Source organism: Podarcis bocagei (genome assembly GCF_964188305.1).
Source record: "Podarcis bocagei genome assembly, chromosome: 7".
Lineage (NCBI taxonomy): Eukaryota > Metazoa > Chordata > Lepidosauria > Squamata > Lacertidae > Podarcis > Podarcis bocagei.
This window is the reverse complement of record NC_138132.1, coordinates 39,084,296-39,098,659: the sequence shown is the minus strand read 5'-3', so window position 1 is coordinate 39,098,659 and position 14,364 is coordinate 39,084,296. Positions and strand designations below refer to the sequence as shown.

The following is a 14,364-nucleotide window of genomic DNA, read 5'->3' as shown; positions in this document are numbered from 1 at the left end:
TCGAACCACTTCCAATGCTGCCAGTTGCAGTGATTTTAATGTAACTGGGTGTTATCCTGACCCTGAGACAGTCTGAAAGGGTGGCAGGATAGTGGTTAGAGCGTTGGGACAAGATCCTGGGAGATCAGGGATCAAATCCCCATGTAGCCATGAAGCAAACCGGGTGGCTTTGGGCCAGTCACCATATCTCATCCTAACCTACCTTCAGCGTTGTTGGAGAGGTGTTTCCCACCTTGGTCTCTGTGGTGGAAAAGTGGGATATAAATGCAATAATAAAATAATACCAGGATAAAAAGCAAAATTCCTTTCTGTAAAGGGCCAACCTGACTCACAGAAGCATTGTTTAGCTTCAGAGGATAATGTTGGAGCAGTGCTGGGCGATTCCTCCCATGCCTGATTCATATTCTTTCTCTTTCTCCCCCCTCTTTTCTGTCCATCTACCAGCTGTGGATTGTTGCGTGGCCTCCAGCTAGATTGCTTTAATCTGGCACCGCATTAGGCCTTTGTCTCCAAAGCCCCGAGGGTGAAGTCAGGCTTTCTTCTGGACTCATAAACCCATCCAGCCAAGCTATTACGACAACCGCAATCAAAACCTCTTCATTTATGTACAGCACCTTCTCTCCCTCCCCATTCCCCCTGCCCCCACTAGCCTATAAAATCAGGATGTGGATTGTGCTCTAATCCTTTCCGGGGGGGGGGGGGGCTTTGCTGCACTAACCCAGCAGCAGCAGTTTTCAGTGCTTCATGCAAGCCATGATTTTTCTCCACTGTGACAAGCTCGACAGTGAGGCAGTGCTGCTTAGTGGTTATAGCGTTAGGCCAGGGACTCAGGAGAAGCTCACCTGACACATGCTGATGTACTTTTGGGTGCCAGGCAACGATCTTAGGTTAAAGATTCCATCCCTTACATCTCCTTGCCTGAAACCCTGGAGAGGCGCTGGCCAGTCAGTGTCAAGAGAGACATCAGAAGCTGACTGGTGGTGGATCTCCGGTCTTACGGATGGGGGACTGTCCCAGCTCTCCTTGGAGATGCCGGAGGCTCAACCTGGGACCATCTGCACGCACAGCAGATGCTCCACAAGCTGACCTCTGGCCCTTCCTCAAAGTCTCCAGGCATCACTCAGTTAGATGGACCTGTGGTCTGATCTGGGAGCATCATCTGCTCTCTTCTGGCTTTCCTCTCACATGAGACATTTTTAATGTTTCATTTTATCCAGCTACTGTATTGGCCCAAATATCATCTGCTCCCGAATATAAGCCGCACCTTTAAAATTGGAGGGGGCGGAGGAAAACCTGAATATAAGCCATTTCCTTCCTCACTGCTCCTGGCTGCATACCGTAAGGTTGCGAATATAAGCCACACTTTAACTTTTCATGGTTGGAATTTGGGAAAAAAGTGTGGCTTATATTTGAGCCAATGCGGTATTTCATTCTTGTGTGGTTTTATTCTGGTATGTATGTATGTATGACTGTATGTATGTATGTATGTATGTATTTCCTGCCTTTCAACCTAAGGTTCTAGGGCATATTACATTAGAACAGTTTAAAAAGTTACAATTGCAAATAATGCATTTAAAAAAAAATCACTGAAAAAAATTATCTCCAAGAGCTGCATATAAATTAAAATATCTATTTATTGCTAGCCAATTTGACACTTAGCCGGAATGAAGTCTATTTTCATAGCTGATATGATTTCTGGTAAGCATCCTCTCCTTGACTCTTCTTTTTCTTCCAGAGAGCCAAAGGAGGTCCCACAACAGGGGACTTCCACTGGGGACTTCTCCAGGCGCAGCTTGGTGCTCATATGCCGAATGAAATCCTAAGCACATGAAATGTGTGCTTCTGTGTCCCAGCTGAATTACCTTGAGTCGTGACCAATTGTTCTCCAAAGCTACTCAGCCTTTTGCACATTTGGAGCAGCTGGTTAGTCAAATGAATAGGATTTTTAAAAATAGTATTATTCCCTGGTGCTGTGTCTTCTGAAAGCAGCAACACGATTGGGATCTATGGAGAACAAGGCAACAGAAGGAAGGAGGGGTTTCAGAAGCTCTCTAATGCTCAAACTGAGGAGGAGGAGTGGACATGGGTGCCCCTCCTCATAATGTTCCTGCACATTGGATCTGCACAGTCAATGTGTGTACCCCTGCTAGTTTGAGCTCTCGTGTTCTTTTTGAATGCCTGAAGAAGGCTGGAATCTTCCAAGCTGCAGTATTGAGATGTGCTTTCAAAAGCAGAAATGCAGGGCACACCCGATTTGTGGGAATGCTCCCCATAGCCCGTAATCTAGGGTGGACCCTCCATTAAAATCCAGGGCTAGCAGCTCAGAGAATGCTGGGGCAAACAACTACTGGGAAGGATGGCTATGTTGGTGAGAGATACAACTATGCACGAAGCCAAAACCTGTCATTAATCACAGATTTCAGTTTCCCAAGAATCTCAGCCTTCTTCTTCTTCTTCTGGTCCTGCAAATATAAGCTTGAAAGCATGTGTTTTTTATCGGGTGAAATCACAGGAGGCACAAGGATTTCCAGCTACAGAAATCAACAATTTTTGTGTGCAGAATTTCTATTATCCATTAACTAGTAACTGTTGATAGTGGAGCCTTTCTGAAGGCCAATAGAGCTCCACTCACTTTTCCTTCCAAACTGCAGCCATCGTTTCTCCACTGGACACAATAAAACTGGTTTTTCACCTCCTTAGGCGAGAAGAAGAGGGGCGAGGCTGTGTTGCCCGAAAACTGGATGGGGCTTGCTAGGATGCAGCCAGTGAGGGTTGTGCAGCCATACCCTCCAACCATCTCTATTTTCGGGGGACATTCCCAGAATTACAGAAGCCACCCGGAGTTCTGATTTGATCCCGCATTGTCCTGGGGATATGCTTGCAGTGGTGTTGTGCTCTCACAGTTTTGACAGTGTGGCATCAAAAGATATGCATACCGCTTTTCATCAGGGGAATGTTGGAGGGCATGTGTGAAGCCAGCCCAGCCCACAAGGCTCCATCTTGTGCAGAGCTTTGGCTGGTAAACTACTGAGGGCAGCACCAACCCAGCCCTTTGCTGGCTGGCTAAGAATGACCAGAATCTTGGGGGACTATGACTGAAAGATAAATGATTGGGGTGGGGGAGAGAACATTTCAGGGGGCTGTGGCACAGGGCTGGTAGTTCTGTAGTACCTCAAATAACTCCTTACTCCCTGCAGACACTCTCATGTGCTGAAATCCACAGGGGTAGTTCCTCTGCCCTCATGGGCATGGTGGGTGGCCTCCTGGGAAAGGGCCTTCTCTGTAGTGGCTCCTAAGCTGTGGAACTCCCTCTCCAGAGAGCTGCGACCAACACCTTCATGGTACGGCTTCTGAAGGATGCTGAAGCTGCATTTCTTTACTCTGGCTTTTGACACTTGAGGTGTATGTTTTTAGGATGCACCATATTTTGATGGTTGTAAATTGCTTTAAATTGCTTTTAACATTGTGTTTTAATACTGTAACGTGCTCTGGGACCTTAGGGTGAAGAGCAAGTAATGAATAAATTAAAAATAATATTATTAACTACTAAAGAGCATAGAAAGAGCCCTGCTGGATAAGACTGATGGTTCACAGGGCCTTTTTGACTGTGGTTCCCAGGTTATGGGATGCCCTCCATAGCGAGGTGCACCGGCCCCCATAATTATTAATTTTCAGGAGGGCTGTGGGGAAAGTATGTTTTTTTTTTTTTGTTACAGCTTGAAACAAACAGATGACAAGCAACAAAAAAGGGAAAAGTAGAAGTAACATCTATTTGCCCAAATGACGCTTCGTATGACCAGGAAATACAAAATTCTCCTTTAAATATATTGATTGTTTGTACATAGTGTTTACAAACTCCTTCTGTTTATTAGTTTTAAGTTGTCTTGATGTTTTTTTCCTTTACATTACTGGAAATGCCTCCATTTGGACTAAACTTAAAACGCCTTGTCTGTACATGTTTGGCAAAGAAATAAAACAGTTTACTGAAAGAACACACTGGAGTGACAAATAATTCATCAGAAGTGACTCGCTTTACATTGTCGTGTAGTCATAAGCAATGATCAAAAACATTTCGTGTTAAAATATTAACAGAATACCCACAAAGATGTATTAATAACTCAGAGCTCTGAACGTTCTGCCATTGCTCTCGCCAAACATGCCATAAAGCTGTCAACAAACATGGATGCTGTTTACGCAGCCAATTAACTCCCGCCGTTTCTGGCTTAAAGCAGATTTTCCCAAGATGCCCAGCAAAATGTTTCCTTTTCCTTTATCTTAAGAGGAGGGGAATGGGGAAGTGATGCTCTTGCCCAAGAGAGCTACGCAGGGGTAACATGGTCAGGCTGGGTGGGTGAGTGGCACACCCTGGCAGCTGGACCACTGAGAAGAGCCCCACTGCCAACCTGGTTCTGCTCCTTTTCTTCACCTCTGCAACCTACTTGCTTGTTCACCTGCCTCTCGCTCTGGCTCAGATAAGGCTTGGCGCTGGGAGGGAGGAGTGGAGACCACACCCTGCCCTGTTCACTAGCTCTCTGCCCAGCCCAGCCAGCAAGCTGGCAGTAGCAATGAGCAAATGGAGGGGCAGCAACGGAGAATGATCATGGCAGCGAGGAGGCCGACCTTGTTGAGGGAAGGGTGTCCGTGGAGGGTGTCTTCCCCAAAGACAGGAGCTGGCTATGCTTCTGTGCAAATGGAGAAAGCAGTGTCCAACATCCGTCACACCATTGCGAGGGACCGTTGCTCTTGAACAATGCAGCACATCACTGGTACTCCTAACAGGGCTGCCACCCAAAGTGCTCATTCGAGGTGCTCATTCTGTTGCAACAGCTTGAAGAACAGGACCTAGGGAAGCGGAGGTGGGGTGGGGGGTGGAATACCTGTTTTTCGGACCTCGTGCTCAGCAAAAAAAGGCATCCAATCTGCATGGTTCCAAGTCGGATTCAATTACTCTTTGTTTGCCTTCAAACTCAGATGCCCCTGCTCTCTCAGCACCAGTTGGGTTAGAGATGCAGCCTGGCGGTTCTCTTTGTTTTGTAGGGCGCAGTCTGCTGCGGTGTAACAATGGAGAGGAAGAAAAGGACGGGGGCAGCTGCCACTGATATTGCTGTTCTAAAATGCACAATATTATTTTTTTTAAAAAAAACCACATGCAACTGAAACAAACTTCAATTCGGCAACCTGAAATCTCTAAGTGAAAAAAGACATCCCAATGTTAAGTTTTCTTTTCTAGGGAGGGCCTCCGTCTCCCAGCGCAGTGATTGCTTCCACATGGCATCCCCCCCTTTTAAACTGCTGTTTTGCAAGTAAGTGCCATGATGTCATGGCTCAAACTTTTCCATCGGCTGGAACCATTTATGGTGCCACCTTCCCCAAACTGAACAAGTAACTGAAGCTGATTCATGGAAATACTTTTTTAAAAAAAACACCCCCCAAAAACCCTGCGGACATCAAAATGAAATAAAGTAGGGCTGCAAATATTTTGAAAGGGCCTTCTGAGAAAAGTATGAAGGCTTGGGGCCACTTCACACATGACGTTTTACCTAAATGGTGAGAAAGGGAAGGTATTGCATGAGGTTGGATGCGCATCTCATGTTGGGAGCTGTAATTGGGAGCAGATTCTCAGCGCTTGTACACCCAGAAAAACAGATCTTCACACATGGTCATACGTATCTTCCCTGTTGCAAATACAGAGCTAAGATTCTGCAAGATTCTGATTGATCCCATGCCTGTTTGGGAGATCATATGGAGCTGGCCTAAGTGACCAAATAAAGTATGGGCCTCTTGGCTAAACTTGGGGCAGGTTATGATTTTCCAGCCTTAGTTCTGCTTCTGGCTCAGCTGACAGGATCCATCTCACTTGGTCTCTCTCTCCCACGCCCCCCCCATCATACTTCCATACTTCATCTTTTTTTTTACTGCTGCCTCAACATTTTCACAGGAGTTTGTGCCCAGGACTTGAATGGAATATAGTGCAACAGTTCTGACTCCCCACCACCATCACCGCTGTACAAATTGCATACTAGTCTTGACAGAAAGTCACCTGTAGATGCAAAGAAAGTTCCTCAATGAAAACCCTCACTTATTCAGTAAGGATAATTCAGACAAATTTCTGTCGGCCTAAAGCTTTTTGTGGACCAGAGTCCACTTTATTAGATGCATAGGGTATTACCTTGAGTCTGAAGTGGACTCTGGTCCACTACGCCACTGTGGTGTAGTGGTTAGAATGCTGGGTTAGGATCTGGGAGTCCAGGGTTCAAATCCTCAGACTGGCACAAGACCACTGGGTGACTTGGTCTGACCTCACAGGGCTGTTGTGATAAAAATGGGGAGGGGGAGATGCTTATTGGAAAAGTGGGACACAAATGTAATAACTAAATCAACAACAGCTCATACCATCTTTAAGATGCTACAAGACTCTCTGTTGTTGTTTTGCTGCAAGGGCTACCTCTGGAAGTTTTGAGTACGTATCCTTTTGTTTTAAAAAAAACCCCAATGTCCCAAATTTCTGTGTTGAGGGACATAAATCATGTAGCTTCTGCAACTTTTTAGTTTCCCAAACAGGATACATTCTTCAGATTGTATACTGGGGAAAAAATCCTCAAATTGAGGAAAGGAACCTGCCATTAAAAAATGAACAAATGTAATTTTCTGGGGAAAGGGTTACTGACAGTTGAAGCTTTCCTCAGTCTGGTACGAAGACAGAGGGGATGATTCCCCAGATTCTTTTACTCAAGCATCACTGGAAATGAACAGGGAATGTGCAACAGGAGTTACTCTTCTCGTTTCCAGTGAGGGAAACTTTCAGCGGATGGTTCCGAGGTGAAAGAAGCTGAACTGGTTTGCTGACAAATGTGTAAAAGTAAAATAAGATTTCTGCATATTTGATCTTTGTCTTTATAGGAATGTCTGTGACATAATAAACAGCAAAGAAATTGTTTATAAACTCACAGAATGATCTTCAGTTTTGCAAAAATCTTGAGGTAAGGGCAAGGGAAGTTATACAATATTAAGTGTATACAGTACTATACAATTCAACAGGCATCTTACATACAAAAATGATGGCCTTAGGACGTAGTCTTTTTTTTTATTCAGAGTGCCATAAAAGTAGAAAAGATGTTAATTAAATGCATTTTACAGTGGCAGGTTTCTCTGCAGGTGCAGCAATTGTTCTGCATAGGTAACGTAGACCAATAATAGCTTTTGGGGAGATTTGGAAAAAAGAGATGACTGGATCTGGAGACTCAACTTTAGCTGCATCAATAAGACTTGGTGTTCAGAATACCCACCTACAGTTGTCAACTGACCTACCCCACTCCCACCCCCAGGTCTGTTCTGTTCTTGTGTCTTTTAATAACAACTGGATCCACAGAAGTTAGCAGGTGAGGCTTTTCACAGGATGGAGATGGAGAGATTGATATTATAACTACTGCTCTTAAAAGTGCAGCGACAAGGTTGGCAACCCAACGTTGTACAAAGAACTGGCACCTCCTTGCTGCAGTTCTGTAGAAACATCCCTGAAATCAACAGGAGGGAGTTCTCCAAGAGTTCAGCTGAACTCTGGAGCAATGCTTGTTTATTCCAGTGAGTCCTGAGTAGGTTCCTGGTAGCTTGTTACAACATATCCTTCAACTTCCAAGGACAGAATCATAACAATCAGGGGTGTATCAAATATTAATACTCTTCAGAGTACAGTGGTACCTCTGGTTACAAAAGCTTCGGGTTACGATAAGGTTACCAGATTTTTTTCAGTGAATCCAGGGACACTTTTCAACTTCAATGGATTTTGTATGGGGACTGATGTGTAAATCCGGGGACTGTCCCTGGGAAACGGGGACGTCTGGTAACCTTACGTTACGAATTCCGCTAACCCGGAAGTTGCGAACTTTGCCCCGGGATGTGAATGGAAATCATGCACCAGAGGAGCACGAGCAGCGGGAGGCCCCATTAGCGAAAGCGCACCTCAGGATAAGAACGGTTTCAGCTTAAGAACAGACCTCCGGAACGAATTAAGTTCATAACTAGAGGTACTGTAGACTCATTGAAATTGATTGACATGACTAACTTAGGCTCATCAGCGAGTAGAATTTGGTTGGCCACAGTCCTGTCTACTGCATCAGAACACCTTTTTTCCTATGCATATTACAGAAAAGATGTAATTTGATATTTGTGACTTATGAGTACTTTTGTATTTTCTTCTGAATGGAATCAGCGTATCATGGGCAGGGTACATCTGTGCTACAAGCTGCAAAAGGTTAAATGGCTGCTTCCTCTCAGCAGGTAATCCTGGGATCTGTAGTTCGGGGAAGGGAAGAGGTTAGGGGGCCTTGAGCAGGCAATTCTTAGTCCCCAATTCACTCTATGGCCACATTTGCTGCATAGATTTAAATCACTGTGATACCACTTTAAACAATCATGAATTCCGAGAGTTGTAATTTGCTAAGGGCGGCTAAGAGTTGTTAGCAGACCCCTATTCCCCTCAGAAAGTTACAGTTCCCAGAGTGGCTTAAACATCTGTCCATCCATCTTCGCAGGGAACTCCCAGAATTGTAGCTCTGAGAGGGGAATAGGGGTCTCCCTGCAACTCTCAGCACCCTTAACAAACCAAAGCTCCCATAATTATTTATGGGGGAAGCCGTGATGGTTTAAAGTAGCATCATACTGCTTTGAACATGTGGTTCGAATGTGGCCTATGAACAATGTCACTTGCTGTGCAATCCTAAGGCGTATGGATGAGATGCCAAGGTGGTTCCACCACCTTATCCGATGCTCTGCCAGGTTCAAGCAGAAAAATGCTTCACATTGCTGTCTTCATCTTTCACCCTTCCTCCCATAAGTCAAGAGTGTGACTAAATATCTCTATAACCTTGTGGGACTGGGAGGGCTTTGGACCCAGCCACCCTCCTGTTGTCTGCTGACACTGGAGCTCCTGTAATGTTTCCATGGGTGTTGCAAGTCCAATTACTTTTTTTAGTTAATCTGACAGTGCAACACCAATCCTGCCATTATAGAGCCCTGTGCAATCAGGATACGATCAATAGGATCACAGCTGTGGGATCCGCCTGCTGTCTTTTAAATTAAGCCTTTGCAGGATATACAGTCCTCATGAGCCACAATCCGTGAGTGGAAGTCAGGGGTGGGGCCAATGGGTGTGATTCTGCTTTCCTCACCCACATGTTGATTGCACATTCATTTGTCATGCTTCTGTCATCAGATCTGCAAAGCTGAAATGCAATTTCTGCTGAGTGATGGAAAGCTAACATCTTCTGAACCTGGAGTCCCAAACAACATTAGTTTTTAAAACATTTATTATAATGCAGGAACAGAAAAGCTGTGCTCCCTTGCCAACTGTTTTTGGACTCCAACCCCATGAGCCCCAGCCAGTATAGCCAACATCAGGGATGCTGGGAGCTGAAGTCCAACAACATTTGGAGGTTACTAGGTTCCCCATCCTTTGGGTAACAACTCCCATCAACATTGCTGGATGGTTGGCATCTGAAGGGTACCACATTGGTGAAGACTGCTGCAATGCATCACACAGAGAAATGAGCTCATGAGACAATGGTCTGATTCAATCAGGCAGAAAAGGTGTTCTGTTTGTGTCCTATATATTCTCAAAGCAACAATAACATTGGGTTTTAAGTGAGGAAAGAAAGGTTGTAGCAGCTGCATGGCCCATTTCCACTTTCTGGATGACCCCCAAACTTAAAATCTGAGATGAATGAAAGAACGCCACAACCTTAACTCAAGTTCCATGGCAGTGCCTGTTTAATGCTGAACAATCTTATTTAGGAACTTGCTTTGAGTCTCCATTTCCGATTTCTTTTTGCAAATGTTTTGCTGCAATTCAATCTCGTCAGTTGTGGGCAGACAAGGCAGCAAACGTCAAACCACTGCATTTATCTCAAAGGTAGGTTGTGCGGGACTGAAAAGAATTTGCAAAGAGTTCATTCAGCACCAGAAGAATACAAATTGGTCCCTGTTTGGGGTGGCTTCTGTACACAGACAACTGGAAGCGTCGTAGAAAAATAAGCCATTTGATACAATGCGCAAAGGCAACCACAGAAGGGTAACGGGGGTGGACAAATGGCGATGCAAAAGCCTGTCAGACAGGAGAGGACATGGGATTCATTGGGGGCAGGGGGGCGGGGAAGACACTTGGCACGATACCATCTCCCTTTGGGCAGCTCCCATGTCCTTGATCCCACCAAGGGAGGAGGAGAAGGTCCCCCAGAAAGTCAGATGGTGCACTCCTTCAATGGGCATGTTCGAATTGCGTTAAATTGGTCCTTCTACCAAAGTCCAATCAAAGGCCAGTTCTTCACTGAAGCTTTGTCTCCATTCCGCACGCTTTCCTGCCGAGAGGACAATCCCACAAAACTTCACGATGCTGGGCATGCCGCCCAGCAGTTGACTAATAAAACAAATGAAATTATTATTATTATTATCATTATTATTATTATTATTATTTTGTATGCTGTCTTTTTGCTTCCAGATAAAGAGTTCATGGCTGGCAATGGTGACAGGTAGTTTCAGAGAGATACCAGTCGGGCAACGTCGCCCAGGTTAATACTGTCTTGCAAATCCTTAGTGTTTCCACACGAGACTATTAAAAACACTTCTACGTTCACAAAGGAAGGGGGAAAGGGGGGTGTCTTTAGTCCAGGGGCTCTTGCTTTATCCTGATTGTGGTGTTGGGCTGCAGTCTCCTGTCCTCACGACATAGTACATATTCGCTGAACTGAGAGGAATCCACGCCTCCTCCACAGGACGCCGCCACGTTGAAGCCCTTCTGGAACAACCGTTCAAGCACCTGAGGGGGAAAGCACCAGTTAATATTGGAGAAGGCTCCGTATCAAATGTGCTCATGACTCTGAAAGAACCAAAGGAATCCCACTGAACTGAACTGAAAGTACGAGTCCTATATCCACCCGTGAAAGCCAGGACACGCAATGCGGTTAATGGGTGACAGTGCAAAGGTTACGCAGTTACAGTGGTACCTCGGGTTACAGACGCTTCAGGTTAGAGACTCCGGTAACCCAGAAATAGTACCTCGGGTTAAGAACTTTGCTTCAGGATGAGAACAGAAATCACATGGTGGCAGTGCAGTGGCAGCGGGAAGCCCCTTTAGCTAAAGTGGTGCTTCAGGTTAAGAACAGTTTCAGGTTAAGAATGGACCTCCAGAACGAATTAAGTTCTTAACCCAAGGTACCATTGTATTTCTTTGCTGAAGTCTCTGTGCAGCCCCACATATAGGACTCCGCACATGTCAACTAGGGGTGCATTTCAGGCACGGGGAACATTGCATTTGTTTTCCTGATTAATATGCTAGTCCTGTGGTCCTTTCATACTGCAGTACTTGGTGTGTTTTGAAATTGTGAATTGTGTTATGATTATTATTTTTTTACCGATACACCAGCAGGTTGAGCTAAATTTCATTCACACCAGTGGGCGTGTTGGGGGGGGGGCACAACAGCAAACCACACTGGACAATGTCGCTGCTCCCCCAACCCTTTCCACACAGGCGTGTGCTTCTCTTCCCCCATTAAAGCAGCAGGGAGAAAAAATGTATGCCGCTATACGGCCCTAAATTTCATCACTTTACTCCCATGATATTCTGGGTTAAAGGGGCTCCAAGCATAATTTTTTTTTTTTTAGGAATCAAGTAACATGGAAATGAGTGCTAAGCTTGCCCTAAATCCCATTAGTTTTCTGGAAGTGGCTTGTATTGCTGTGCGAAAGTGCAAATACAATTCAGAAATTAACAGTTAGGGAAACGGTGAGAAAATGGTATAAAACTGCCATGTGAATGCAGCCTTAGACTCTGAAAACAGAAAATGGCCGGCCCAAGGCAAACAGCTGCACTGGCTGAGGCTGAAGGGAATTGTAGCCTGAAAGATCAAGGGGGCACCAGGTTGGCAAAGCCTGCTTTAGAGAGCTAGTGACAGTCAATATTAAATAAGATGGACCAGCAGTCTGACTCAGGGTAAGGATCAAAGCAGAGATGACATAAGGGTGATAAAACGAACGTCCCGGCTCTTTTTCTTTCCCCAAAAACAGCAGCCTTGGGTGGGGGATTAGATCAGGGGTGCAGCATGTCCAAAAAGGGGGTTTCTTGCTGCACTGTGGCCCTGATCAAAATTGCCCTGGGTGCTGCCTCTAGACGAGATGGGGTAGTTCACACATTGAAGATAAGAAGCCTGTGGCTAATAGCAGTTTTGGGGAAGGGGTGAGTTAAGTTGGATGCAACACTCTGCGCAGCTGCTTGTTTGGAGCTTCCACATCACATCTAATTTCACCCTTAGGAAAGCCCCACATTATACAGTAAAGTTGTCACTGAAGTAAAATGTTAGACAAAGGCGATTTGTAGCTCAACTTTCCCCCTGTGGCTAAAGGTTTGTATTATTACCTAAATTTGAAGAAATTACCTGAATTTCTTCCGAATGCTGTCACTGACTACATACTCACAATGTAAGAGCCTCGACACAAAAGGAAATAGGAATGGGTTGGGAGGAGGAAAGCAGCCTTGGAGCTCCACTGGCTAATGGGTGGGGCCAGGCTGGTCTCCCCATGGCCTTCTATGCACAATGTTTCCTTGTCCAGCCAGACGACAACCCTGTGAAACAGGCCAACTTTAGGAAGAACGTGATGCTCAGGGATGGAGTCTGACTTATAAATTGCTATCCATTTTGTCCACAGCTGAAGACACACTTGAGCTCATGCCTTCTGTATCCAGCCCTACTCACTGGCTTTCCTTTTTCAAAGCCATCTCAGCTTCCTGCAGATGGACGCTATCTGGGCGCTATTTCATTTGTGCGTGTTGCCCTGCAAAGTATTTTGGTCTCGTGGTCCAGAGGTGGTGAAAAGGACCCCCGAGAGCCAGCTAGACTCTGCATGATACATTTCTGGTCTTTTCAGGATCTCCCAGCATATTATGCAGCGATAATTCTATAACTTATTCCTAAATGACTGCAGCGTGATTAAAGTCTTGCTTACAGCAAACCTCTGCAGAAAAACCCAAATATTAATCAAACAAACAAGCACTCTGCAGGGCAGTTCAGTACATTATGGAGTAAAATACTGGCTGGTAGTGATATTGATGCTACCTCTTAAGGAAAAGCAACGTTGGGGCTTCAGTCATCATAAAATGAGGCCATAACTCATCATTAATATGCTGTGCTAGATGGGGGGAGAAAAAGCAGCAGGCTGTTATGAGCATCTTCTTTACTGGTGTAACCATTCTGGCCGCTAAGGGATTTTCCTACCAAACAGGTTGGGGTATTCAGGGTGTATGTGTGCTGTTAATGTGCCTGTGTTTATATTCCTGCCCGTGCCCTTCAGCCACCTAAAGTAAGTCCTCACCGCTAATCTCAACTGGGCAGCCAGTCAGAATGGCTGCTCAGCACTCCACCTCTGGGATGCCACCTGGTTTGTGGTATCAACCTGAGCTCTGAAGGGGTTCAAGGACACCTCCATGGCCCAGCAGAACTGCAAGCTCCTACTTGGCTCCAAACTGGGTGTTTTCCCCCTGCATCCATGAGAAGAGCCTGTTGGATCAGGCCAAAGGCCCATTGAGTTCAGCATCCTGTTCTCACAGTGGCCAACCAGGTGTCCCAATGGGAATCCCATGAGCAGAACCCCAGCACTAGAGCCCTCTCCCCTCTTGTGGTCCCCAGTAATTGGTATTCAAAAACATTTCTGCCTCCGAAGAAGAAGAAGCGTTTGAATTTGATATCCCGTTTTATCACTACCTGAAGGAGCCTCAAAGCGGCTAACATTCTCCTTTCCCTTCCTCCCCCACAACAAACACTCTGTGAGGTGAGTGGGGCTGAGAGACTTCAGAGAAGTGTGACTGGCCCAAGGTCACCCAGCAGCTGCATGTGGAGGAGCGGGGAATCGAACCCAGTTCACCAGATTACGAGTCTATCGCTCTTAACCACTACACCACACTGGCGAGCATAGGGATTGTGGCTAGTAGATATCAATAGCCCTCTCCTCCATGTATTCATCCAACCCTCTTTTGGTGGCCATTGCTCCCTCCAGTGGGTCCCATCGTTAAACTATGTGCTGAATGAAGAAATATAATACGAAGCGCAAATGTCACTGTTTCAAAGGACAGCCAAGCAAGATGAACATTCTCTGACAATAAAATGCTACAACAGGCTTATAAATAAATGCTTGGTTCAACAACTTAAGAACAAACGAGGCAATTCAGTTAGTCCAGAATACAACATTCATAAGCAATGTAGCGACACATGACAAGGGGATTATCAAATAATACAAGCTGCCGTTGTGTCAAAAGCGATACACCTCATTCCATGTCTCCCCAACACTGCTCTGGCTGCCAATATACTAAAGCAGGAAGGC

The 14,364-nt window shown here is 45.5% G+C and overlaps 1 protein-coding gene and 1 long non-coding RNA gene across 6 annotated transcripts in view; both read right to left on the bottom strand.

Moving 5' to 3' along the window:
• Positions 1-6,870: 6,870 nt before the first annotated feature.
• The window catches only part of LOC308592139, a 72,252-nt gene continuing 64,758 nt past the window's right edge, over positions 6,871-14,364 (bottom strand). Inside the window, exon 2 of the long non-coding RNA XR_014010392.1 lies at positions 6,871-7,698. This is a non-coding gene — a long non-coding RNA (uncharacterized lncRNA). The remainder of the gene's footprint in view (positions 7,699-14,364) is intronic.
• KCTD15 (potassium channel tetramerization domain containing 15) overlaps positions 9,743-14,364 on the bottom strand; it is a 65,823-nt gene continuing 61,201 nt past the window's right edge. For all 5 annotated transcript variants that reach the window (XM_081203399.1, XM_081203398.1, XM_081203401.1 and 2 more), the window contains exon 5: positions 9,743-10,810. In XM_081203399.1, the coding sequence (XP_081059525.1) occupies positions 10,655-10,810 (156 nt within the window). In that variant the 3' untranslated portion in view covers positions 9,743-10,654. The remainder of the gene's footprint in view (positions 10,811-14,364) is intronic.